At 38.5% G+C, this 24,372-nt stretch overlaps 2 protein-coding genes and 1 long non-coding RNA gene across 3 annotated transcripts; 2 read left to right on the forward strand and 1 right to left on the reverse strand.

Annotated features, from left to right (window-relative positions):
- Positions 1 to 6,428: 6,428 nt before the first annotated feature.
- On the reverse strand, positions 6,429 to 8,377 carry LOC121996602 (GDSL esterase/lipase At1g28600-like). The gene is made up of 5 exons (XM_042550618.1): positions 8,107 to 8,377; positions 7,803 to 8,018; positions 7,577 to 7,725; positions 7,203 to 7,479; positions 6,429 to 7,052 (listed from the first exon to the last, which is right to left on the reverse strand). The coding sequence occupies exons 1-5, from the start codon at positions 8,312 to 8,314 to the stop codon at positions 6,820 to 6,822; spliced, it is 1,083 nt and encodes a 360-aa protein (XP_042406552.1). The 5' UTR covers positions 8,315 to 8,377; the 3' UTR covers positions 6,429 to 6,819.
- A 2,619-nt stretch (positions 8,378 to 10,996) lies between these two features.
- Positions 10,997 to 15,083, forward strand: LOC121996601. The gene is made up of 5 exons (XM_042550617.1): positions 10,997 to 11,131; positions 11,739 to 12,121; positions 12,206 to 13,511; positions 13,617 to 13,763; positions 14,497 to 15,083. The coding sequence occupies exons 2-5, from the start codon at positions 12,071 to 12,073 to the stop codon at positions 14,979 to 14,981; spliced, it is 1,989 nt and encodes a 662-aa protein (XP_042406551.1). The 5' UTR covers positions 10,997 to 11,131; positions 11,739 to 12,070; the 3' UTR covers positions 14,982 to 15,083.
- Positions 15,084 to 18,019: 2,936 nt separating this feature from the next.
- On the forward strand, positions 18,020 to 24,091 carry LOC121996603. Its single transcript, XR_006116123.1, has 3 exons — positions 18,020 to 18,651; positions 18,735 to 18,819; positions 23,762 to 24,091. It is a non-coding gene; the product is annotated as an uncharacterized LOC121996603 (long non-coding RNA).
- Positions 24,092 to 24,372: the final 281 nt, after the last annotated feature.

Raw genomic sequence — 24,372 nt, forward strand, 5'->3', positions numbered from 1 at the left:
CCCAAATGTGCTACTTGTGGGAAATTTCACCCAGGAGTTTGTCGCAAGGGTACACGAGGATGCTTTGAATGTGGACAGGAAGAGCGTATGGCTAAGCAATGCCCGAACAAGACAAGTCTTCCTCAACCACAGCTGATACAGTATGGAGGTCAGCCAGCACAGCTACATCAGATGCAGGCCATTTTAGATGGTCCACACATCATCCAGGGCAGACTAGAAGCCCCTCCAGCTACGACAAATGCGAGGATCTACTCCTTAACCAGAGAGGACGTAGCGAATGCCTCGACAGTTGTTACATGTCAGATCAGTATTTTACAGCAACGTACAACTGTCTTATTCGATACCGGGGCAACCCATTCTTATGTATCTAGGGCATTTTCCGAAAAGTTAGCAATACCTCCAGAGGTACTCCGTGGTCGGTTTTTGACAACACTACCTTCAGGAGAAATTATGGCATCCACGCACTGGCTCAGAGCAGTGCCAGTCATTATAGCAGACAGAGAGCTCTTTTGTGATATGATAGTGCTAGATATGACTGATTATGATGTCATATTTGGAATGGACTTCTTAATCAGAAACGGTGCCTCTATCGAGTGTCGTAAACAGAAAGTCATATTCCAACCTGAAGCAGGAGTACAATTTGAGTATAGCGGAGAACCAAAGAGAAAAGCGAAGAAATTTCTCTCAGCTCTGAAGGCATAGAAATTGTTAGATTCAGGATGCACGGGATTTTTAGCGCATGTAGTCAATGCCAGTCAGGACAAGGACCAACAGCTAGCAGAGGTCTGAGTCGTATGTGACTACCCAGCAGTCTTCCCTGAAGAGTTACCAGGCCTAGCACCAAACAGGGAGATTGAATTTGAGATAGAACTCATTCCCGGTACGAATCCTATCTCCAAAGCACCTTATCGCATGGCTCCAGCAGAACTGAAGGAACTTCAGGAGCAATTACAGGAGCTGCTTGACAAAGGTTTCATACACCCTAGTCACTCACCATGGGGAGCGCCTGTATTGTTCGTGAAGAAGAAGGACGGGAGCATGCGCCTGTGCATAGACTACCGGGCACTGAACCAAGTCACCATCAAGAACAGGTATCCTCTTCCCAGAATAGATGACCTGTTTGATCAGCTAAAGGGAGCAGCAGTGTTCTCTAAGATAGACCTCAGATCAGGTTATCATCAGATGAAAGTTAAAGAAGGGAATATACCCAAGACAACATTCAGGACTAGATACGGACATTATGAGTTCGTAGTCATGCCCTTTGGCGTGACAAATGCTCCGGCTACTTTCATGGACCTCATGAACAGAGTATTTAGGGACTACCTAGATAGATTTGTTATTGTGTTTATCGATAACATTCTTATCTATTCAGGAACTCAGGAAGAACACGTAGAGCACCTGAGAATAGTATTGCAGACCCTTCAGCAGAACCAGCTGTACGCCAAGTTCACGAAATGTGAATTTTGGTTAGATCAGGTGTCCTTCCTGGGTCACATCATCTCAAAGGATGGTATCATGGTAGACCCCAGTAAAATAGAAGCTGTGAGTAACTGGAAAAGACCCAAGAACGCCAGTGAGATCAGGAGCTTTTTGGGACTAGCAGGCTATTACAGAAAATTTGTAGAGGACTTCTCCAGAATAGCCTCCCCACTTACAGCTCTCACCAAGAAGAACAGAAAATTTCAGTGGACAGAGGACTGCGAGAACAGCTTCAGCGAGTTAAAGAGGAGATTGACCAGTGCTCCCATTTTGACTCTACCAGAAAACACAGACAGCTTTGATATTTATAGTGACGCCTCTAAATTGGGACTAGGAGCAGTATTGATGCAAAATGGCAAGGTGATCGCCTATGCCTCCAGACAACTCAAGGAATATGAGAAGAATTACACTACTCATGACCTTGAGCTTGCAACAGTAGTGTTCGCTCTCAAAATTTGGAGACATTACTTGTATGGAGCTCAGTGCAGAGTGTATACAGATCATCAAAGTCTGAAGTACTTATTCACTCAGAATGATCTGAATATGCGGCAGCGCAAATGGCTAGAGCTGGTCAAAGATTATGACATAGACATCCTCTACCACCCAGGAAAAGCTAATAAGGTAGCAGACGCACTTAATAGAAAGTCCAGTGCTACCTTACTATCCCTAGCAGCCATGTCACCGCCCCTACAGAAGGAGATCACAGATTTCAGTCTCGAACTTATAGTGGGACAGCTCTCTACTATGACATTAGAATCCACCTTGCTTGGTGACATCCAGACAGCTCAGGGACAGGATCCTGAAATTCAAAAAATCAAGCAAGGACTAGCAGGATCAGGAAGTGGAGAGTTCAGAGTATCGGATAGTGGGGCATTATATTTCGGTGACAGACTATGTGTTCCAGATCAGGAGGAACTATGAAGAAAGATTTTAGATGAGGCTCACAGGACTCCTTATGCGATGCATCCAGGTTCCACCAAGATGTACCAAGATCTAAAGAAACGTTTTTGATGGTCCGGGATGAAAAGAGACATCGCTAGATATGTTAACACCTGTCTGACCTGTCAGAGGGTCAAGGCAGAACATCAGAGACCAGGAGGAGTTCTGCAGCCTATTCAGATTCCAGAATGGAAGTGGAAAGATATTTCCATGGACTTCATAGTGGGTCTACCCAGAACCACGAATGGTTTTGATACCATCTGGGTAATAGTCGACAGATTGACTAAATCAGCCCACTTCTTAGCTATCAGGATATCCTACTCCATGGAACAGCTAGCTCAGTTGTATCTCAAGGAGATCGTCAGACTACATGGAGTCCCACGAACCATTATATCAGATAGAGACAGTAGGTTCACCTCTCACTTCTGGGAGTGTGTACAGTCAGCGTTGGGCACTAAGTTAAAATTCAGCACAACCTTCCATCCTCAGACAAATGGTCAGACGGAGCGAGTAAATCAGGTACTTGAAGATATGCTCCGAGCATGTGCCCTAGACTTCAAAGGAAGTTGGTGCAAATACCTGAGTTTAGCAGAATTTGCATACAACAGCAGCTATCAGGCCACTATCGGTATGGCACCTTACGAGGCTCTCTATGGGCGGAGGTGTAGATCTCCAATCTGCTGGTATGAGAGTGGTGAACAGAAAGAATTAGAACTTCAGACAGATCTAGTAGCAGATACCACAGCAGCTATACAGCAGATCCGCCAGAGGATAGAGACAGCTCAGAGCCGCCAGAAAAGCTATGCTGATACACGGCGCAGACCTTTAGAGTTTTCAGTTGGGGATACAGTATTCCTCAGAGTGGCTCCCATGAAGGGAGTAATGCGTTTTGGGAAGAAGGGCAAACTAAGTCCCAGATATGTGGGACCATACCTTATCACTAGAAGAGTTGGCAAGGTAGCATATGAGCTAGAGCTACCACAGGAGATGTCAGCAATCCATAATGTATTTCATGTCTCTATGCTGAAGAAGCATATCCCAGATGCCACCCAGGTGATTGAGCCCCAGTCGGTACCAGTCCGCGAAGACCTCAGCTATGACAGTCGGCCTATTCAGATAATAGACCAAGCAGTTAAGAAATTACGGAACAATGAGGTACCATTAGTAAAAGTTATTTGGCAAGATCACACCACAGAAGAGACAACATGGGAGACAGAAGCTAGTATGAGACAGAAGTACCCAGAGTTATTCTAAGTTCGAGGATAAACTTTTTATAAGGTATGGGGGATAATAACGCCCGAAAAATTCTCAAAATTATTTTAGAAATATTCTATGAATTTCCTGGAATTTTAGAATATTTTTATGGAATTTTTAGAGTAGCGGAAGTAGCAAAAACAAATAGAAGAGAAAATAGCCTATGCGGGAATTGAACCCGAGACCTAGGAGGCTCTATGTCTTATAGATAGCTTTAGTAACCAAGTGAACCCAGCAGAGCCGTGTTGAAAAGAAAGGGAATCAGTTATATTTATATTTGAGTTGGGCCGAATTACCCACTTAATATAAATAGGAATTTTAAGTGAGGAGTTATTATTTTTCATCGGGAACTTTCTCTCCTCAAACCCTCACCGCCGAACCCCTTTCTTCCGCACCCTCTCTTCACGCCAAAGCCAAGGAAAGGCTAGGGTTCCGTCCCAAAGGCTCCAAGAACACCTTCCGGCGACAATTCCGGCACGAGGACGCTCCTCTCCGAGAGAAGAGCACGTAGACGCGAGGAGATCGTCTCCACCGGAAAACTAGCGACTAGATTCGTAAGAACACTAGAGCAGGAGGTAAGAAACCCCTCACCTGCAGTATAAGTAGCTTTCGTATGATCGTGTGCCTTTAAATTTGCTATATGCAGATTTTTGTCGACATACAGGGTGTATTTAACCCTCCTCACAGATTTAGGGATTAGTCGAGCATCTCTAGATGGGTCGGACATGTTTTTCCCCCTTTAGTTGGAGGTTCTAAACGTTGTCGGGTGCCTAGAGGTGATCTCCTTAATAGAGAGGAGAGATGACGTACACCAAGTGTTCGATAAAATAACCAGTACAGTTTTAGACAGTTTAACAGCTCAGTTAAATGCAACAGAAACACTTAAGATAGTATAGTAGTCTTGTTTCAGTTTTTACAGGACTAGATGTCCAATGGGTGGGCTCCCACAGTCGCCTCTAGGTTCAGACAACCTAGTTCTAGGTTTAGACAACCTAGTAAGAGCAAGACAAGCATTATTAGCTTATGTTCAGTATTTTACTTTTAGCAATGGCACTGTACTGGATCAGATATCCATTGGGTTGGGCTCCCACAGTCGTCCCTAGGTTTAGATAACCTAGTAAACCCTACTAAATTCGGGACTTGCAAACCCGGGTCTAGTTAGGGATGCGCGCATAGCAAGTACAGTTGCCGAGCCCAAACAGCAGCATGATTATTATTTTAACCTATTTATGAAAATAGTTTTCAAAACTTCACAAATAGTTATGTGAATTCAGTATAGCTTTAGCATTAGTTTAGAATTAGCTCAGCTCAGTTTTTGTATCAGTTAATTTTCTATTGATACAATATGATAGCTTATGTTAGCACTTGTTGCCATGACTAGTTTGTTTGTATGTCATGCTATGCTTTTACATGTTTAGTATATATTTCAAATAGCATGTTTTAAAAGCATGATTTCATCGTATGCATGTTTTTGTGAGGTAGATGGTTTCTTACTAAGCTCTCAAGGTTACAAATACTCTTTTCCTTATACTGCAGATAAAGGTAAAGGAAAGATGGACTAGCGGAGGCTGGAGGTCAATGCAAGGAAGATGTGTGTGGATGGAACCTGGAATAAAGACCTTGGAAGAACTAGAACATTTTAGAACTTAGTGTTTCTTATCATGTTACTCTTTGCTTATTTAGTTATCTAAATGCATGGAATTATAGAAAATCTGCTTAGATTGTTAGTGACCATGTTTAGGATGCTAGTTGTTTGCTATTAGAATGTTCTCCAGTTATTGTAGAACTTATGTATGTGATCTTGGCACGAAACAGTGCTGAAATCAGAGCTTTGCTGCGAAATCAGAAACCCCAATCGATCAGCGGATCGATTGGGGGCCCTCAATCGATCAGCGGATCGATTGGGAGCCTGGTACCGCGAACAGTAAGTTTCTGGATCGATCAGCCGATCGATCCAGTCGCATTCTGTCGCAAACAGAGAGTTCAGGGATCGATCGTTCGATCGATCGGGAAATCGCTCCCGCGAACAGAGAGCGCTGGAATCGATCACTGGATCGATTGGCCAGTCTGGATCGATCAGCCGATCGATTCAAAATATTACCCCGAGCACAGTAGCAATCTGAATCGATCCATGGATCGATCCAACAGCTTGCAATCGATTCAGTTGAATCTGAATCGATTGGGAAGCTGGGTTTCGACCAAGAAACCCTGTAATTCAACTCCTTGACCATAAGGGATGTAGGATATGCCACGTATACCTTAGATCGCATCCCTTAGCACATGTAGAACAAGGAAATGGTATTAGTTAGCAAGGTTTTAAAGTAGTTCAGCTTTCCGCACCTTAAAAATAGTTTAGCACAACATAATGTGACGGTCCGGCCTTACAGCCTAGCCAGTAGGAGGCGGATCGTCACAGATGTTGGACGTTACAGGAGACGAAGGGGTTCGTCTCTCTCGTTGCTGCAAATGCCTCTTTGCTGCATACGCCAAGGAGACGAAGGGGTGTCCTTTCCCCTTCGTCTTCCTCAACCTTCCTATAAAAGGAGCGTTCAAGCAATGGAAATCTGAGACGCAGCAGAAGGTGATGCGAAGGTGATCAAAGAGGGACAAGCAAAGCTATGAGGTGATTTGGTCGAACAAAAGAGAACGTTCAAAGACTAGGATTTGACTCGTGAACCTTGAAACACTTTCCGATTACTCGTGATCGTGTTTCCCATAGCAACGACATCCGACGGTTTTACAATTTCTTCGAGAGATCATTGTGAATAGTTACCACTTTAATTTATTTTATTTCATGCTCTCAAAGATACAACACGCTCCTTCCAAATTCTAATCATAATGAGGTTGAAGACGAAGTAGAGTAGTCAACTCTAACTCCTCTTGTCTGGAAGAATCGTTGTTGAAGGCTAAGACAATAAAGAATCATCGTAAGTATATGCGTACAGTGAAATCGGCATCACAAGTTTCTCTCATAAGACTGGATGAGGATGAAAACCTATTTAGTCTTTCGTAGAGATCTCTATGTCGAATGGACTAGACCACCTATGGCAGTATCAGAAACCATCACAAGTATCACTCCAACTAAGTAATTGATCGAGCCAAGTAAAGCACAAGACTCAATCCTATCGAAGAATCATGTTCATTGATTTAGCTGGCAGGGGAGCTCAAAATTGGAGGGTTGACGTAGGGGCCACTGAGCCACCCTCGGGCGATGATGCGGTGCGCGGTCTCCGTCATGTGGATCCCGTCCCAGCTCACATGGGCCGAGATGTCGGAGCACACGGTCGAGCCATTTTGGTCGCACTTGGCTTCCAGATTGAAGTTGTATTTACTCATTCCGGGAGCTCCACAGCAGGTCCTCAGGGCTCCAGCTTTAAATCCTGTTCAGTTCCAAACAGAGTCAAGGCATCTTGTGCTAATCACAAAATAAAAATTCATTATAAATATTTTTTAACAAATAAAGCATTAAGAGTTATTAAAATTAATTTTGAGATGGGGAGAGAGAGAAAGAGGAAGGTTCCAGAACCCACCGTATTTGAGAGGATCGGTGACAAAATCGAAGATCTGGGCGTAGAAGTCGGCGTAACGGATCGAGACGGCCGGGTACTTCTTCCGAAGCTGGTCGAGCTGCCGCCTGAGATCGGCGTTGTGGTACCAAGCCAGGGCATTGAACTTCCTCAGGCAGCCAGTACGGGGGCCGTATTCGGCCGGATCGGAGGAGTCGGAGAGCGTGAGGTAGAGGGGGAAGCAGCCGACTGGCAGCACCGAAGGCACGATGAGATCCACCGCGCCGAGGCCGATCAATCTCTGTCCGTCAATAATAAACTTCAGTTTCACAGTCTGGAAATTTCGATATCGACGCATTTCAGCTATGAAAAAGGAAAGAGAAACGGATTTGGATTACTTCGATGCCGTCGGCGACAACTCGCGTGACATGGGGCACGAAAGAGGTCACTTTAGTGATCGACCATCCGCCGAAGAGGCCGGTGTTGTAGTCGTTACCTCCGAACTCGCCGACGACCAGAAGCGATTTGCTCAAGAAATCCTTGCAATCTGCAAAAGGAATCTTACAGGAATGAGGAAGACAGTTCGATCGTCGCTGGGGAGAGAGATAGCGCGAGTGGCGAGACCTTGGGGAGAGCCGCAAATGGAAGGGAGCAACTTCTGGAACTGATCGATCTGCTCGTGGATGGAGGCATTCACATGGAGCCCATGGCTGAGGCCGCGCTGGTGGAAGAAGTCGAAGGGCAAGGCCGGGGCGGCGATGAAGGCGAAGTTAGCGCCGCGGTGAAAGTTCGTGTTGTTGGCGGTGCTGGGCGGCAGGTGCGGCAGTCCGATCCCTTCGGCTAGAGGAAGCAGATCGAGAAGGGAGAGCCATCAGAAAGAGGGGAAAGGGTAAAAAAACATAAAAAGGGGGATGGGTTGGGGTTTCACCTATGAAATCAATGACGAGGCGACCGTCGGAGCAGCGGCCGGTATGGTGGCCGAAGTAGGTCATGCCGTAGGGGAGGCCTGCGAGGACGACGTTGCCTGTGTCAGAGAGGGAGTCACCGAAGTTGAAGAGGGCGTTGTAGTGCTGAGCGGAGGCGGGATGGGAGGGGAAGAAGCAGAGGAGGATGAGGAAGAAGAACGGCTTCCCCATCGCTGCCGCTGCCTTATCTTGCTTCTCTTCGTGGGCTTTTCCGAATATCCCTAAACACCTTTTAAATTTTTATTTGTGCACTATAATACAAAATTTTAAAGGACATTTTTAAAAATTAAACAATTGTTAAATAATAAATGTGAAGATGGAGTTTGCCTAACCATGGAGACTTTTTTTTTTTTGGCTCCACGTGCTGAGATTGTTTTTTTATGTATTTATTATGTGTGGGTGTGTTTTAATTACCAAGACTTGTGGAGTTAAAATGAAAAACAGCACAGTTAAAATATGTGCAGTATTCTTGTGATGTACAATAATGTCTTGAGATTTAATTTGATCCGTCCGATCAGCAATGAAACATGGGGACAGAGGGAAATGGAGACAGAGGATCCGAACTAGTAATTGGATAGTTCGAATTCTCTGTCCTCATTTCCCTTTGTCCCCGTATCCCATTGCTGATCAGACGGATCAGATTAAATCTTAAGGTATCATGACATTTTTAAAATATGTGCAGTATTCTCATGATGTGCAATGATGCTTTGAGATTTAATCTGATCCGTCAGATCGGCAATGGAACATGGGGACAGAGGGAAATGGGGACAGAGAATCCGAACTAGTAATTGGATAGTTCGAATCCTCTGTCCCCATTTTCCTTTGTCCCCGTATCCCATTGTTGATCAGACGGATCAGATTAAATCTTAAGGCATCATGATATTTTTAAAATATGTGTAGTATTCTCGTGATGTGCAATGATACCTTAAGATTTAATCTGATCCGTCCGATCAACAATGGAACACGGGGACAGAGGGAAATGGGGACAGAGGATCCAAACTGGTAATTAAATCAAGTCAGATTCTATAAATTTAATATTAAAATTATTTTTTTTTCATTTAAAAGTTAATTTATGAGTTTACTAACGGACATGTTCACGAGCTAATGAATCTGAGTATTATAAAATTTGAAATTGATTTATTTATCTTAACAAGGTTCATTAAACGAGCTCAAACAAATTTTGATCGAATCGAGCTTCGAATAATTTATGAGTGATTTGGTTCATTTATACTCCTAGTTAAATAACCAATAGGTGGACTAAAAATAAATATATTTATCACATTAATTTATAAAAATAAATAAAATAAAATATGTATACAATAATATGCTAAGAAATTCAACATCCTTGAATATCCGGATAATAATCTAGATATCTTATCACTATATTATAATCTCAGGAGTTATTTATTATACGAGTGTGAATTCGGTCCCATGATTCTACCTAAATTAATTTGAAAAAAAATTCAGATTAGAGGTTTTTAAATTCGAATTAGTGGGTTTTTAGATTGGATTTAGATTGATTCGGTTGAACTCAAATTGATATTTTAGTGGATTTTGAGAGTTAAATAAAATTTTATTTTAAAAATTAAGATGTTTTTTTTATATGAATATTAATATTAATATGAATATTAATGTTAATATGATAATGAGTATTTAGATAAAAATAAAAAAATTATAGAAAAATTAGTTGAAAAAAAATTATTTTTAATCAAATTATTCGGGTCGGATTCGGATTGGTCAAGTTTAGATTTAAGGATTTCAAATTATATTCAAGTTCGATTTAGATTTGGATTGAGAATTTTTATAAATTTATTTTCCACATAAATCAATCCATCTGAATTGACATCCCTACAAGGTGAGCAATTATTTGCACTTCTAAAATTTATCAAACTCGTCAATGAAACATTTTCATAAGATTATATTATTCATCTTTATGATTAGTCATTTCGAAGGTTAGATATCTAAATTAATAAAAAAATATATAAATAAACTTATGTCCCTAGAGGATAGTACAAGAGGTAGAATGGTCTCCCATATAATTAGGATTCAAAATTCAAAATTTGAACTACTGATATTGAGATTGGGTTGTTCACCAAGATTATGATTCTCGGATTCACATTATGTAAAAAAAGGATGATTCATTAGCCCTCAATCTGTCCCTAAGTTAATATGGAGAAGATAAATAACATATGACTACTAGCTATTAGTATAGATAACAAGATATGAAAGAAGACATACTCAAACATACTAAATTTCAACATCAAAATTTTATACAGTAATATCTTTTATCTTAACCACCACATTGAGAGGGGTCAGATTCACCTTGATAGTGGATTAAGTCGATGACTTCAAAATTTAATCGGTTCGAAACGTTCAATATCAGAATATCTACATTACCTATAAAAAAAATACAAGTAAACTAGTCAATTGTGGCCTAACTCAATTGACTCTCGAGTCACAATTGGCTGTTCAAATCTGATTGAAGCCAGCCTCGCATGTACGCCAGCCAGACTTCAAACTTATCATGTTTACACGCATAGTATCGATAATAGAAACAAATATAATTCGAATTCTTATTTTTTTAAAAAAAAATGAGTTTGGTCAAAGAATTAATTCGAATTCTTATTTTTTTTTTAAAAAAAAAAATGAGTTTGGTCAAAGAATTAATTCGAATTCTTATTTTTTTTTTAAAAAAAAAAAAGAGTTTGGTCAAAGAATTAATTCGAATTCTTAAATTTTAAAATTATGAAATATATTTAAATTTTTAATCAGATTTTATTCCTAATCGGATTGCGGTTCACCTCGATCGACTATTTATACCGGCCCTCGATCGCCAACCCTTCCTCCGTACACTCGCATCACCTCGCCGTTCCACCGCCGCGGCTGACGGAGATTCCTTTACCGTTGAGTTCTTTCTCGCTAGCTTTCGACCTCCGCTCGGTGGCGTTCTGCGTCTGTCCCGTTCGCACACGAACGATTTCGTTGCAGGTAATTTCATTTTTCTCTGGGGGTTTATTCGTTCGAGAAAGTTTAAGGTAGGTCTTTGGCCAATTGTTCGTGTCATCGAACGAAAGAATGCTGGAATTTTTTCCACTTTCTGTCTTCAGTTCTGTGGTTCTTACGTTTGTTTCGGGTGGGGACGAATACGAAACGAAGGTGTTTGCTCTTTTTTCTGTCTCAAGAATGGTGGCATTGGGAAAGGAACCTTTTTCCATGGGGTTTGTGAATTCTTATTGTATATGAATTTCCTAATTAATTCCGTGCTTATTTTTTCGTTAATCTTCTGCCTCTGGTCGGACTCGAGGGAATTGTTGATGTTTTTAGTTGTTAAGATAAAATTAGGGGAAAAGATCTTTCGTTCCGTGTGTTTTCTTCGATCAGATCTCCCTTTCTTCTACTCAACTCCTTTTTCTTAATATAGATCGCATAAGAGTGGAGTGTTGTTATTGTCTGCCTTATTTCTTCGGTTTGGTGTCTCCCGTTTGAATGTTTTATTCCTAAACACTGAAAATGACAAAGGAGTCCAGCAAAAGCTAGTTTATTTCTTTGTTTTATTGGAATTTCTACGAGATCTCACGTATCTTTTTCCTCACAGGATACAAATTGATATTTCAGGAGTTGTCATCAATCTGGCCGTCCCTGGGGTTCCATGCCCTTGCACCTCGAGGAAGGTGTGGGATCTAAAGAATGCTCAGTTGCCTCCCCGTTGCATTGAGGTTTCCATTCTTCTTGCTTGGCCTTTCCATTGCATGGTGAAAGGATCTCCTCTTGACAACGGCTAACTCCTGCAACGGTAGAGACCCCTTCATGCAGTAAGGTGTTTGTTGATCGCTAGAGATTTTGGTAGCTGATTTCTCACTGCAAAAGAGCAACTTGTCACGATTTCACTATAGATTGCATTACTCAGATCAATTACTGTCCTTGAAGATGGCAATAACTAGTTGTTTCTCAGCACTTTTTGCTAGAAAGAACTCCAAGGTAAGAACCAATCGTTCTGGATTTTGTTCTTAGTGTCTTTTTTGACATGATTCTGTTGACAAGTATTTGTTTAATCTTCTGCAGGAAAAGAAAAGATCCAAAATTGCCTATAAGTGTGGAGATTTAAGAGTTATCCCTGAAGAACAAGTTCGTCAACTTGTCCAGAATTCTGTAGTAGGAATTGCTTTTGATGAACCCAATCATGCTGATCAACTGGCCCATAGTTCTGTGGTGGTATCAAATCTCAGAGAGTCTATGCTGCTGTTGATAACTCAGGGAAAGAGCCCTGTGGAGAATGCACAAACCAAAATGGGTGATACAAAAAATCTCAAATTTGAGCAAACTGAGCCTGGTGCTGAAGCAGCTTATGAGGGAGGTGATGAGCACGAGGATAGTTTATCTCTGAGGAAAGATTTCTCTGACTTTGATCTTCAAGTATTAGAGATAGACAAGCCTGAACTCAATTTAGGAAGTGTCAACAAAGAGCTGAATATTGATGGTTCAGATAGCAGTTTGCTTAAAGAAACTGCTTCTGAAATGATTACCTACAATGGTCATGTTAGTGATCCTGGCATTGGACGAACAGAAATATTGTGTGGATCTCTGTGTCTTAAACGTTCATGCTCCTACATTGAGACAAAGATATTTGTTGGATCCCCAACCACGACCCATTTTTCAGATGCTGTTCTCAACATGTGTGAGACTGTTGGCGGTGAAGCAACAAATGCTATCCCTGGAAGTCCAAAATCAGTAATGACATCCTTCAGTGCAGATAGGGCAATTCTAAAGAAGAGCTATTCATCCCAGGTGCTCCCGTCGAGGAGTGCAAAACTTTGGTCGAGTCTTTTTCTGTTGAGCCATAATAATTTCCACAACCCTAGGATGACAGCTTCACAGAGGATTTCCATCAATGATACCTCTAAAATTGGTGGTGGCTATTGTTCCGATGTCCTTGAGTCAAGGTCATGTTTTGAAATGGATAACAAGCCAAAAATGAAGCTATCAGAAATTACAACTGCAGATGACTTATGGTCTCAGAATCGTTGGACTGCTTTTCATTCAGAGTGTTCTACCTTGGATAGAGTTGATGCTTGGGTTCAGAGTCTGGGAGATGGTTCATCGTATCCAATAGACAGCTATCAGAATGATGAACCAGCAGAAGAGGCAACCTCATATACAAATATTCTTGAGGTTGAAGAAATCTCAGGAAAGAAACAAACTCAAACCAGCAGGCCAACAGTAAAGGATATAATGGAGGGCAGCTACATCTTCCAACCATCGTGTTCCTTTCCCCATATGGCTCACATTTCTGGTCTGAGTTTGAAAGCTATTCCAGTAATTGCAGCCTTCAGTAGTCTTCGATCAGTTGACTTATCTGGCAATATGATAGGTATGAACAAACAACTCCATCTCAAACTGTTAAATTATAATCTTGTGTTCTGATATAGAACATTTGTTAGACATTCATATATCGATCTATTTCCTATTTCTGCAGCCCACATTCCCTCAGGAAGCCTCCCAAAGAATCTCCTTACACTTGACTTGTCCAAGAACAAAATTACAACAATTGAGGGACTTAAAGAGCTTATAAGGCTGCGGGTTCTTAATCTCAGCTACAACAGAATCTCACGGATCGGTCATGGTAAGCAATATGAAGTCTTGCCTTTTAAATTATTAGGCTCAATTCCTCCATTTTAATACTAAAAATAGTGCTAGAGAATTTATCACTTGGTATTAGTTGTTAGATGCATTATTAAAATCTCAGCTTTCCCTTTTTGTTATTGTGGTAGGTTTTCTTAAATGTGGGATTTAGGTTTAGGGAAATTTGAACATTGGCTAGTGCAAGAAACAATCATGGTTCTTTCAATTAGATTGTCCATTAGTTGTAGTGTAAAGTGATTATGCTCACCCCAGACACTCCTCATAGCACGTCCCAGGTTATATAAAGGGATGTAAATCACAGGGTCAGCTTATAGTTAACCACTCAAGTGGCTAGGGTATGGGAGGGATTTTTTTTTCGAGGGCATGCGCTCGCCAAGAATGGATCCCTTAAGGAGAATGTCCATAAGTGATTGAAGCCATTATGGTAATGAATGCTCATTGATTCGTCACAATGACATCCTTCAAAAGACAATGATGTTTTTGTTCTTCTATACAGATTCACTTATTCAGATAGCTTCTTGGGGAGTAAAATTATACTCTAATAAATTTGAAACTTGAATTACTGATTTATGTTTAATAAAACCTAGATTTATAGTGTCAAACTTGTTATCTTCTCGTATAATTATGGTTCTTCAATTATTTCAACTACTTTTTAGTCGTGTACATTTATGATTTAACTAGGATAGGAATATAATCCGATGTCTAAATTTCAGGATTTCCAAATGACACACTGGTAAAAGAGCTCTATTTATCTGGGAATAAGATCAGCTACATTGAGGGTCTCCACCGACTTCTGAAGCTAAAAGTTCTGGACTTGAGCTTCAACAAGATAACCTCAGCAAAGGCCTTGGCTCAACTTGTTGCTAATGACAGCTCTCTCTTGGCTCTCAACCTGATTGGTAATCCAGTTCTGAGCAATTTTGGTGAAGAAAGGCTTCGTAAAACCATTTGCAGCATCCTACCTAAGATAGCCTACCTGAATAAGAATCCCATTGATCCTCGGAAGGGACGGGAGGTGACCTTGCACACACTTGGGAGCAATGCCCGGTTCTCGCGGAAACAATTGACATCTCGAGTGAGCCAGAGCTCTGGAAGAGAAAGGAACACCTGCAGGAGAGCAAGCAGCAGCCACGGAGAGAGGAGCAGAATGGACAGATCAAAGGGCAGGCATCAACAGTCTGTCACTTCAAGGAAATAAGATGGCGATTCAATTTTAGATGTGATTTGATTATGTTGCAGTAATAAATTAGAAAACATTGTACTTCTTTCAGTCAAATTTGGAAACTTACTACATTGTAGTTAGTTCACGGGCTGAGACAGTTGATAGAATTAAAATACCTTTTGGTAGTTTTGTTGCCTTCAAGTTGAAGAACGAGAATTGCTTCTTCAGAACAAGAGATACAGAGCAAGAGTTTACATTTCGCCTTTATGAGAAAAATAAAACAACATGGAAACCTTTTGATATATATATACACATTTTTTTTTTCACCTTTTAAACTTTACTTTTCACTTTCCACCTTCATAGTGATGCATATCAAATTAATAAAAAAAACATATAATAAAATAAGATAAAATTTATTTAAGTATAAATGATGATATACTAGAAGATAGAGTTCAATAATATAAAAGGATACATATAACTGATTCCACCTAGTGGGATAAGGTGTAATTGTTATTATTATTGTATCTTTTTAGTGATGCAAAACATGAATTAGGTACTAAGCTACATCTTAAATAGAAAGATTATTTGTCACAATCGCAACTCAAATTTTTGCTCATTAATGTAAATCTATCATTTAAATATCAAACGATGCCTACTCTTAGTGATTCAGGTGAGGTTGAAAAATGAAGAATTTATGTCTAATGTTTCTAATAAGTTTGATTTTATTTATTATTCTAAATTTTTTATTAGTTGTTTTTAATTATGGAATTTTATTATTGTGAGATAACGTCTTAATGTATTAAATAATTGTTATTTTGATATATCCATGCATTATTTATCAATTACTTGTCTAATGAAAATTTCTAAATCTCCTAGACTTGTAATTATTCATAATTAATTGAAAATATATATTTTTTTATATTTAAATGTTTTCTAAATAAATTCAAAACTAATAATTAACTAATATTTGGAATTTAAATTTTGATGAAAATCAATATTAAATTTATATAATGCATAAACTTATAACAATTTTTTGATTTTAACTTATTTTTATATAGAATAATATGAAATTATATTTTACTATTTAATTAAGAATTTAAACCCTGTAATAACTAATTTTGGTGAAGTCTAAAATATAATTACTATTTTTTTCATATTAAAAATAATTTTAAGACTTATTAGTAATTTTCTCTGATTGTTTTTTATAAAAAAATATGTACTTCTTTAGTCCCACATCTTAAGACTAGAGCCTTTCTCAATCTTTTCAATTGTATTATTTATTCTTATCAGTTTAATGTCTAATATAAAAAATTAAATTAATTTTTTATGAGATAAAGAAATTAATAAAAGATAATTATGTTTATTCTAGACGCTACTCACAGTCCATTGATTAACCTTAATTCACTTAAAATTTTTTCACTATCAACTATACAATCAACCTAAACTTACTTATCATATTGCTCAACTATCACATATATTAATTAAATTCAAAACTCAATTCAAATCTAATCAATCATATAGATCAATTGCACCAATAATTAGCATCAAAACTAACTAAACTATTCGAGTTTATTTTGTTATGAATATAATTAATGACAAAGTAATAAATGACATGGATACCAAATGTATACTCGACAATAAAATAGAATATATATAAATGATATCTTGCACACTTTTCCCTATACACTCCATGAGCATGTAAAATTATTTGATTTTTTTTTACTTAATACGATAACTCAATCCCTAAATCCTAAAGTAAAATTACTCAATCCCTAAATCCTAAAGTAAAATTTTATTAGTATAATCAGGAACTTAAAAAAAATAAAAAAAAAATCAACATTTTGTTGATTCTCAGTGTCGGCCACCATTGTCGCGCCCATGATTGTTGCCCAATATATATATATATAGAGAGAGAGAGAGAGTTTTGATCTCCTGCGCGACGCGCACAGTGCGCGACTGTGCGCGTCGCGCAGGAGATCAAGCTTTGTTTTTTAATTTTTTAATATTTTAAATTAAAAAAATCAATTAAAATAATTAACATTTCCTTATATAAATTTTTAATACATTAATATATCCCCTCAACATATTACAATACTCAATAAATACTTAAATTAATTTTATTTTATTTTTTTTTAAAACCAAACACTATAATCTAATTGAGAAACCTGAACCCCAGAGGTAAAATCTAAAAAACAAAATAGCTTTGATACTATAACCCAAAGCCTGAACCCTAGAGGTAAAATCTAAAAAAAATAGCTTTGATACTATAACCCAAAGGCTGAACCCTAAATAGCTTTGATACTATAACCCAAAGTCTGAACCCTAAATAACTTTGATACTATAACCCAAAGTCTGAACCCTAGAGGTAAAATAAAAAAAAATAGCTTTGATACTATAACCCAAAGCCTAAACCCTAAAAATAAAATTTTTAAAAAATATTTTAATTATTTTTTTACTTCAAAATTAAAAAAAAAAAATTAAAAAGAAAAAAAAACGCTAAAATCTTGCGCGACGCGCACAGTCACGCACTGTGGGCGTCGCACAGGATATCAACGCTATATATATATATATATATATATATATATATATATATATAAGGGTTGTTATCCTTTTGTACTTCACTTTATAGACATCATAGAACTCAACCATTACACTTACCAGATGGGGGAGAAGAAAGATTTACCCTTATGAATGAAGAATCAGCTAAAGCACTCCTACAAAGAAAACATAATTATATCCACCGAGAACTTTTGTGTTTGGCCTAAGAGGACTTATCAGAAAAAGTATAGGAGCTAAAGTCTTTTTAGTACTATATGATTCAAGGTTCTCTATAACATCCGACAATTAGATAATAAGTGTTATTGGACAAATAATCTTATTGGATTTTTTAGAAATTTTCTGAAAAATTTTCGGAACTCGTATGACGTATTTTAAGGGGAATCAATTATTAAGTTGTGGTAGAATTTGTTTGGATATCCTAATTAAGTTAGGAGTTGATTGATTAAATTAACCTAAAGTTTGTTAATTAAGGCATAGGTATAAAAATCTAACCTAGGTCTCTTTTTCCCATTCATGCCGATTTCCTCACCTCTCCCGAGCCTCCTCTCGCAATTCTTCTCTTCCCCGAGCCTCTCCCTCTCGCGACCCTAGTCTCCCCAACCCACCGCCGACCACTCTTCTCCGTCGGGCCACAGCCGCCGAGCCACGGCCACCGGCTTCTGCTCCTCACGCGATCACCTCCTTCTCGCGATTTCCTCACCCAATCGCCACCTGCCCTCAGCACGAGAGATCGCCGCCGTCACGGTTCGCCATCATCCGATCGCCGCTCTCATCCCTAATGACATTCTCCTCCACAGATTAGCCGGGACTGTTTGGCCACCGTTCTTCCCAAGTTCTTCCTCAGCGGAGGCTGATTCTCGGCCAAGAGGGGAACCTATGCTTATCATCGATCCCCTTGGCGCTACTCCTGGGTGCCTGCGGCTCCGACCACAGGAACCCTTTGGCCCAGCCAATGGGTGTTCGAGACCAGACTCTCACACCCTAGATTTCCTCTTGCTGCGTCATGCCCTAATTTCCTAATGCCACCAGCTACCTGCCCAGATCTTGGCTGTGAGCAGCGGTTTGCCCTGCTGTGGGTAGGAGCTGACAACCCTAGACGATGACTCTCTGTTGCCTGCTGTTATTGCCGGAGATGAAAGGAATATGGGTAAGTTTAGTTTAAAGATTGTTGAATTCATTCTTGAATTGGGTTATAAGGCTAATTAATGGATTCGATATTTGGGCTGTTAGGATTACAGGAGAAGTAGAGGATGGTTGTAGATTGTCGTTGTTGGCTATAAGCCACTTCTAGTGCTACCTTGTTACCAAATTTGGGGTAAGACATGTTGAGATTTGATTTTATTTATGCATTGGGTTCGCTAATTAGTTGATGAGGATTAATGGATGGAATTGATGAGTATGTGGATAATCCATTACTAATTGGATATGTTGGATAATTAGTTCATGTCCTTCTTGAATTAAATTAAAGCATGCGAAAGAAGAGTTTGAATCAGTTTAGGTTGATTAACAGTTGATACATTGATTATAGATTCTTGGGGGCGTTTGGTTTAGGGGAATAGGAGTGGGGAATGAGAATGGGAATCATTAATTGCCATTGTTAATGTTTGGATTATAGGAATAGAAATATGAATAAGGGAATGAATCCTTGAAATTAGGTAATAACTCATTCCCATGTACCTCCCCTTCAATGAGCCATTATCCTATTTTCATCAATCAAAATATTCTTTTATTCCAAAAATATTCTTGACCTAAAACTAAAATTTTCTCCCTTAATATCAAATATCAAAATTTATTTATTTATTTTTTCTTTATATCACTTCTCTCTCCTTGTTCTCTCTCATCATATTTTCTCTCTCATCATTTTATCACACACTTTCTCTCTCATATCACACTCTCTTTCCTCTTTTTCTCATTACACTTTCTCACTCATCAAACTTTCTCTCTCCTCAATCTCTTCCATCACACTCTCTTCCTTCTTTTTTTCATCATACTTTCTCTCTCCTCAATCTCTCCCATCACACTCTCTTTTCTCTTTTTTTTCTCATCACACTTTCTCTCTCCTCAATCTCTCTTATCACACTCCCTCCTTTTTTTTTCCTCAACACACTTTCTCTCTCATCATCTCTCCCATCACACTCACTATTCTTTTTTTTTCTCATCACACTTTCTCTCTCATCATATTTTCTCTCACCTCAATCTCTCTCATCACACACTCTCTCTCCCCTCATTTTTTCTCATTACATTTTCTATCTATTCATCCTCTTCCATCATAATTTCTCTCACATCATATTTTATCTCTCATCATGCTCTCTTCTATCACACTCTCTTTTCTCATTTTCTCTCATCACACTTTCTCTCTCTTCATTCTTTCTCATCACATTTTCTCTCTCATCATACTTTCTCTCTCATCATTCTCTTTCATCATAGTTTTCTCTCACATTCATCTTTCTCTCACATCTAATTTTTTTTTCTTATTTTCCTTTAAGGGTAAAAAAGGAAATATTGATTTATTCCGATAGAAAGTATGCAACTAACCAAACATTGCTTTTAAGAGTGATTCTCATTCCGATTCCGATTCTCATTCCACAATACAATGATTCCTATTCCGATTCTCATTCCCATGCTCATACCAAACGCCCCCTTAGTTTTTGTCCTGTATCCTGTATTTGTAGGATTTGAGTTGGATGTGATCTTTTGGATCTTGTTGAAGATGGTTGACGCGCGCTTCGTATAAAGGCGGGTACTTCTTACTTTGACTCTTTAGTTCTTTGAACTTAGTGCATGAGCTATCTTTGGATAGAAATTACTTTTACCTTGACTCCACTCTTATTTTCCTGCGTTTGATACTTCCACTCGATCTTTGAGATATTCATTTCCATATCTATACAGTCTCTCGTTGTTATCCATGATACGTAGCAGATACTAGATACCATGTTTGCATGTTTGATTGTTGTTTATTTATGTTCCGTATTGAGCATGCTGGCTTCATGTAGCATACCTAATTTCTACTTATATTTGTATGATGACTGTTGTATGTTGCGCATCATATCATTGCATACGTGTTAACGATAAATTCTCCCTTGCGGTCGAGAGAGTCGTTAACTAGTGTCGCATGCTCGACCACTCGAGAGAGTGGTAGTTGGAGCAGATGCTGCTTGTCCCGTCGTGCCGCACTCGGCCACTCGTGGGTAGTGGTAGCTGGAGTTGCGAGCAGCAGGGATCCCCTTCACTGTGTAGCTAGTTAGCTACTCAGCACCTGTCCACTCTGTCACTCGAGAGTAGTGGCGGCCTTTGAGTGATACAGTTGTCATCGATCTGGCCTCTCGACCATACAGGGGTCGTGGTGTAGAGAGGTGGGCGGGGTGACCATCCGTGCATACGTTGTTATCATAGTTGTCAAAAGTGCTCGCTTCGCTCGCTTAAGCGCAAAGCGAAGCGAGGCGCAGCCCTTGCGCTTCCGAGAACGTGGAAGCGCAGCAAGTTTAAGAAGCGCGCGCGTTGCTGCGCTTCGCGCAGAAGCGAGCGAAGCGCAGCTCTTCTGCGCGACCCTAAAAGTTTCCTTTTTTGTTTTACATTTTATTTAAAGCCCTAATTAATCTCTTTAAACCTGTCTCTTCGTCTCCCGCGGCTGTTCGTTGTGTCCGCCGCTGCTGCAACTAGACATATTTGCCGTGGCTGCTTCTTCACGTGTGCTGCTGCTTCTTCACGCGTCGCCTGCAGGTAAGTTTTTAATTTCTGTTACTTAAATTCAGTTTGAAGCATCCTGGCCATTCTGCGATCGCCTCCGGCAGCGTCGCGGGATGCCTTCGGCGGCGTCGCGGGAGGCCTCCGACGCCTCCAGCTGCGTCGCGGGAGCTCCCCGACGCCTCCAGCGGCGTCGCGAGAGGGACCCGACGCCTCCAGCGGCGTCGCGGGAGTTCTCCGACGCCGGAGGCTTCCTGCGACGCCGCCGGAGGCTTCCCGCGACGCCTCCGGCGACGTCGGTGGCCTCCGGCGACGGCTCTGGCGACGTCGCGGGCATCGCCGTGGTCGAACTCGCGTGAAACAGTGGAGGAGAAAAAGTTTGATTTTATTAAATCAAATTTAAATATATAAACGAAATTAAAAATATAAAAAATTGATAAAGTTTATTAATTCATATAAATTTAATTTAAAGATATAAAAAATAAATTAAAATTTTAAAAAATTTAATAAATTGCATTAATTTATATAAATCAGATTTAAATATATAAAAATTATTTAAAATAAACAAAAATCTAATAAATATTATTAATTCTAATTTCTAAATCAGATTTAATTATTTAAATTTTAAATAAATGTATCAAAAATATTTTAAAAATCTAATAATCTTATTAATTTTGAACTAGATTTAATTATTTAAAATTTAACCTTAATATTTTTAAAAAAAATCTAATAAACTTTATTAATTATAAATCAGATTTAATTATTTAAACATATAAAAAATATATTTAAAATAAAAAATCTAATAAATTCAATTAATACATATAAATCAGATTTAAATATATAAAATATATATAAAAAATAAAAATCTAATAAATATTATTAGCACATATACATCAGATTTAATCATTTAAATATATAAAAAATATATGTAAAATAAAAAATCTAATAAATTTTATTAAGACATATAAATCAGATTTAAATATATAAAATATATATATTTAAAATTAAAAATTGTAATTAATTCGTATAAATCAGATTTATATTTTGATATTTTTTTACTGTTTTATATTGTTTTACTTATTGATTGTTTATTACTAATTGCAGCGCTCTTGACTCTTGATTCTTGAGTTAACCATGTCAAATATAACAATTTCATCCACTCGAAAAGATATTGCTTGGAATTATGCAACATGTTCAGATCCTAAAAATCCAAATGTTGTCAGTTGTATTTTTTGTGGTAAAATAACAAACGGTGGAATTTATCGACACAAGTTACATTTAGTCGGGGACAATAGAAATGTGAAAGCTTGCCCGAAATGTCCTGAGCATGTTAAAGAAGAAATTAGAGAGTTTATGCAAAAAAAGAATAATTTGAAGAATCAAATGGATGAAATTCCTCATTCTGCTGATGTTGATAATTTGGAAGATTTGGAAGAAGATGAAGAAGTTGATCATCAAACTAAAGTGAAAGGGAAACGACCAATATCAGATTCAAGCAACCATCCTACGACCCAAGGTAAAAAGTGTAAACAAACCGGGCCTATTAATCTTTATTTTATGAAAGATGTCGATGAAATTGTCAAACAAAGACGTGCAAAAAGCAAAGGACAATTTGATGAAAATAAAAAGAAATTAAGAGATATTGCAGTTGAGAAATTTGCAAGATGGATGTATGATGCTGGGATTCCTTTCAATGCTGTTAAATATGATTCTTTTGAGCCTTGTATTGAAGCTATTGGACAATTTGGATCTGGGATGAAACCTCCATCATATCATGAAGTGAGGGTTAAGTATTTGAAGAAGGAGTTGGCAAATACGAACTCATTTCTCAAATCCCATGAAGAAGATCATGCTAAGTTTGGGTGCACAATCATGGCAGATGGATGGACAGATAAAAAGGGTAGGACTCTTATAAATTTTTTGGTGAATGGTCCCAAAGGAAGTGTATTTGTCGAATCAGTTGATGCTTCAGACTATTCTCACACAGCGGACAAAATGTTTGAATTGCTTTCTAAATTTGTGTATCGCATTGGAGAAAAAAATGTGGTTCAGATTGTAACAGATAATGCAAGCTGCAATGTCAGTGCAGGTAATATTTTAAATTTTTGTTAAATATTAGTCTGTTATTTCCAAGTTCCAATTAATAATTGAATTATATTTTTAATTTTTTTGATTAAATATTATTTTTAGGTCGTCTTTTGGAAAATTGATTTCCACACTTATACTGGACTCCCTGTGCAGCTCATTGTTTAGATTTGTTGCTTGAGGATATATTCAAAATTCCTCATCTCAGAAAATTGCATGAACGGGCATTGATGGTGAATGGATATATTTACAACAGACCACAAGTATTGAGACTGTATCTGTTATTTTCCTGGAAAATTGCATGAACGGGCATTGATGGTTGAGCATGATGAGTATTTATTATTGTTTTATTTTAGTATCTGTTATTTTCCTTATGAGACTGTATACTGTTGGCACTCTCTTTTTGTATGTCATGTTCATGCACTATCTTCCTATACCCGTTGAGTTCCAATACTCACCACCCTACAAAATGATTTTTCTTTCGCCAGGTAACAGGTAGATGAGTCATGGATGCTTGGAGAGTCCCGACTGTCGGTCCCACTTCCCACATCATATCTGAGGACATTTATCGATTTTATTTTCGCTTTACTTGTATTTCTAGTATTCAGCAATTTTAGTATTGTATGAATTTGTTTGTGTTTGGAGTTTGATTCGTGGTGTTTTGCTATCGTGATCTTGTGGTTGTGTAAGCCTAATTGGCTAGTAAACTTTAGTTGTGGATTGTGAATTTTCTCTTCGTTTTTCCGCTGTGCTTTTAATACAGTCGTGTCGGCTGAATATTAACTGCGTGGTTGTTTTATTGATTTATGTCCAGTCGGGTAGGCTGTGTTATATAAACTGCATGGTTATGTATGTTCCAGCCATGTGGGCTGATGAATATGTTATATGTTGTTTATGTATGTATATTGTTTCATATTGTCACTGATATAGGGGAGATGTTGTCGAAATTTTGTCGGCAGGAACTCCTCTGGGTGACATTCTCTGATAATGACAAAGCGATTATTGGACTTATAGAAATAGATATGAATAGTAATCTAGGAATCACATATTTTTGTCCCAATTTTAATATGACTATTCCAAACATTATTGACCATATTAA

This window comes from Zingiber officinale, chromosome 6A, assembly GCF_018446385.1.
Source record: "Zingiber officinale cultivar Zhangliang chromosome 6A, Zo_v1.1, whole genome shotgun sequence".
NCBI classification, from domain to species: domain Eukaryota; kingdom Viridiplantae; phylum Streptophyta; class Magnoliopsida; order Zingiberales; family Zingiberaceae; genus Zingiber; species Zingiber officinale.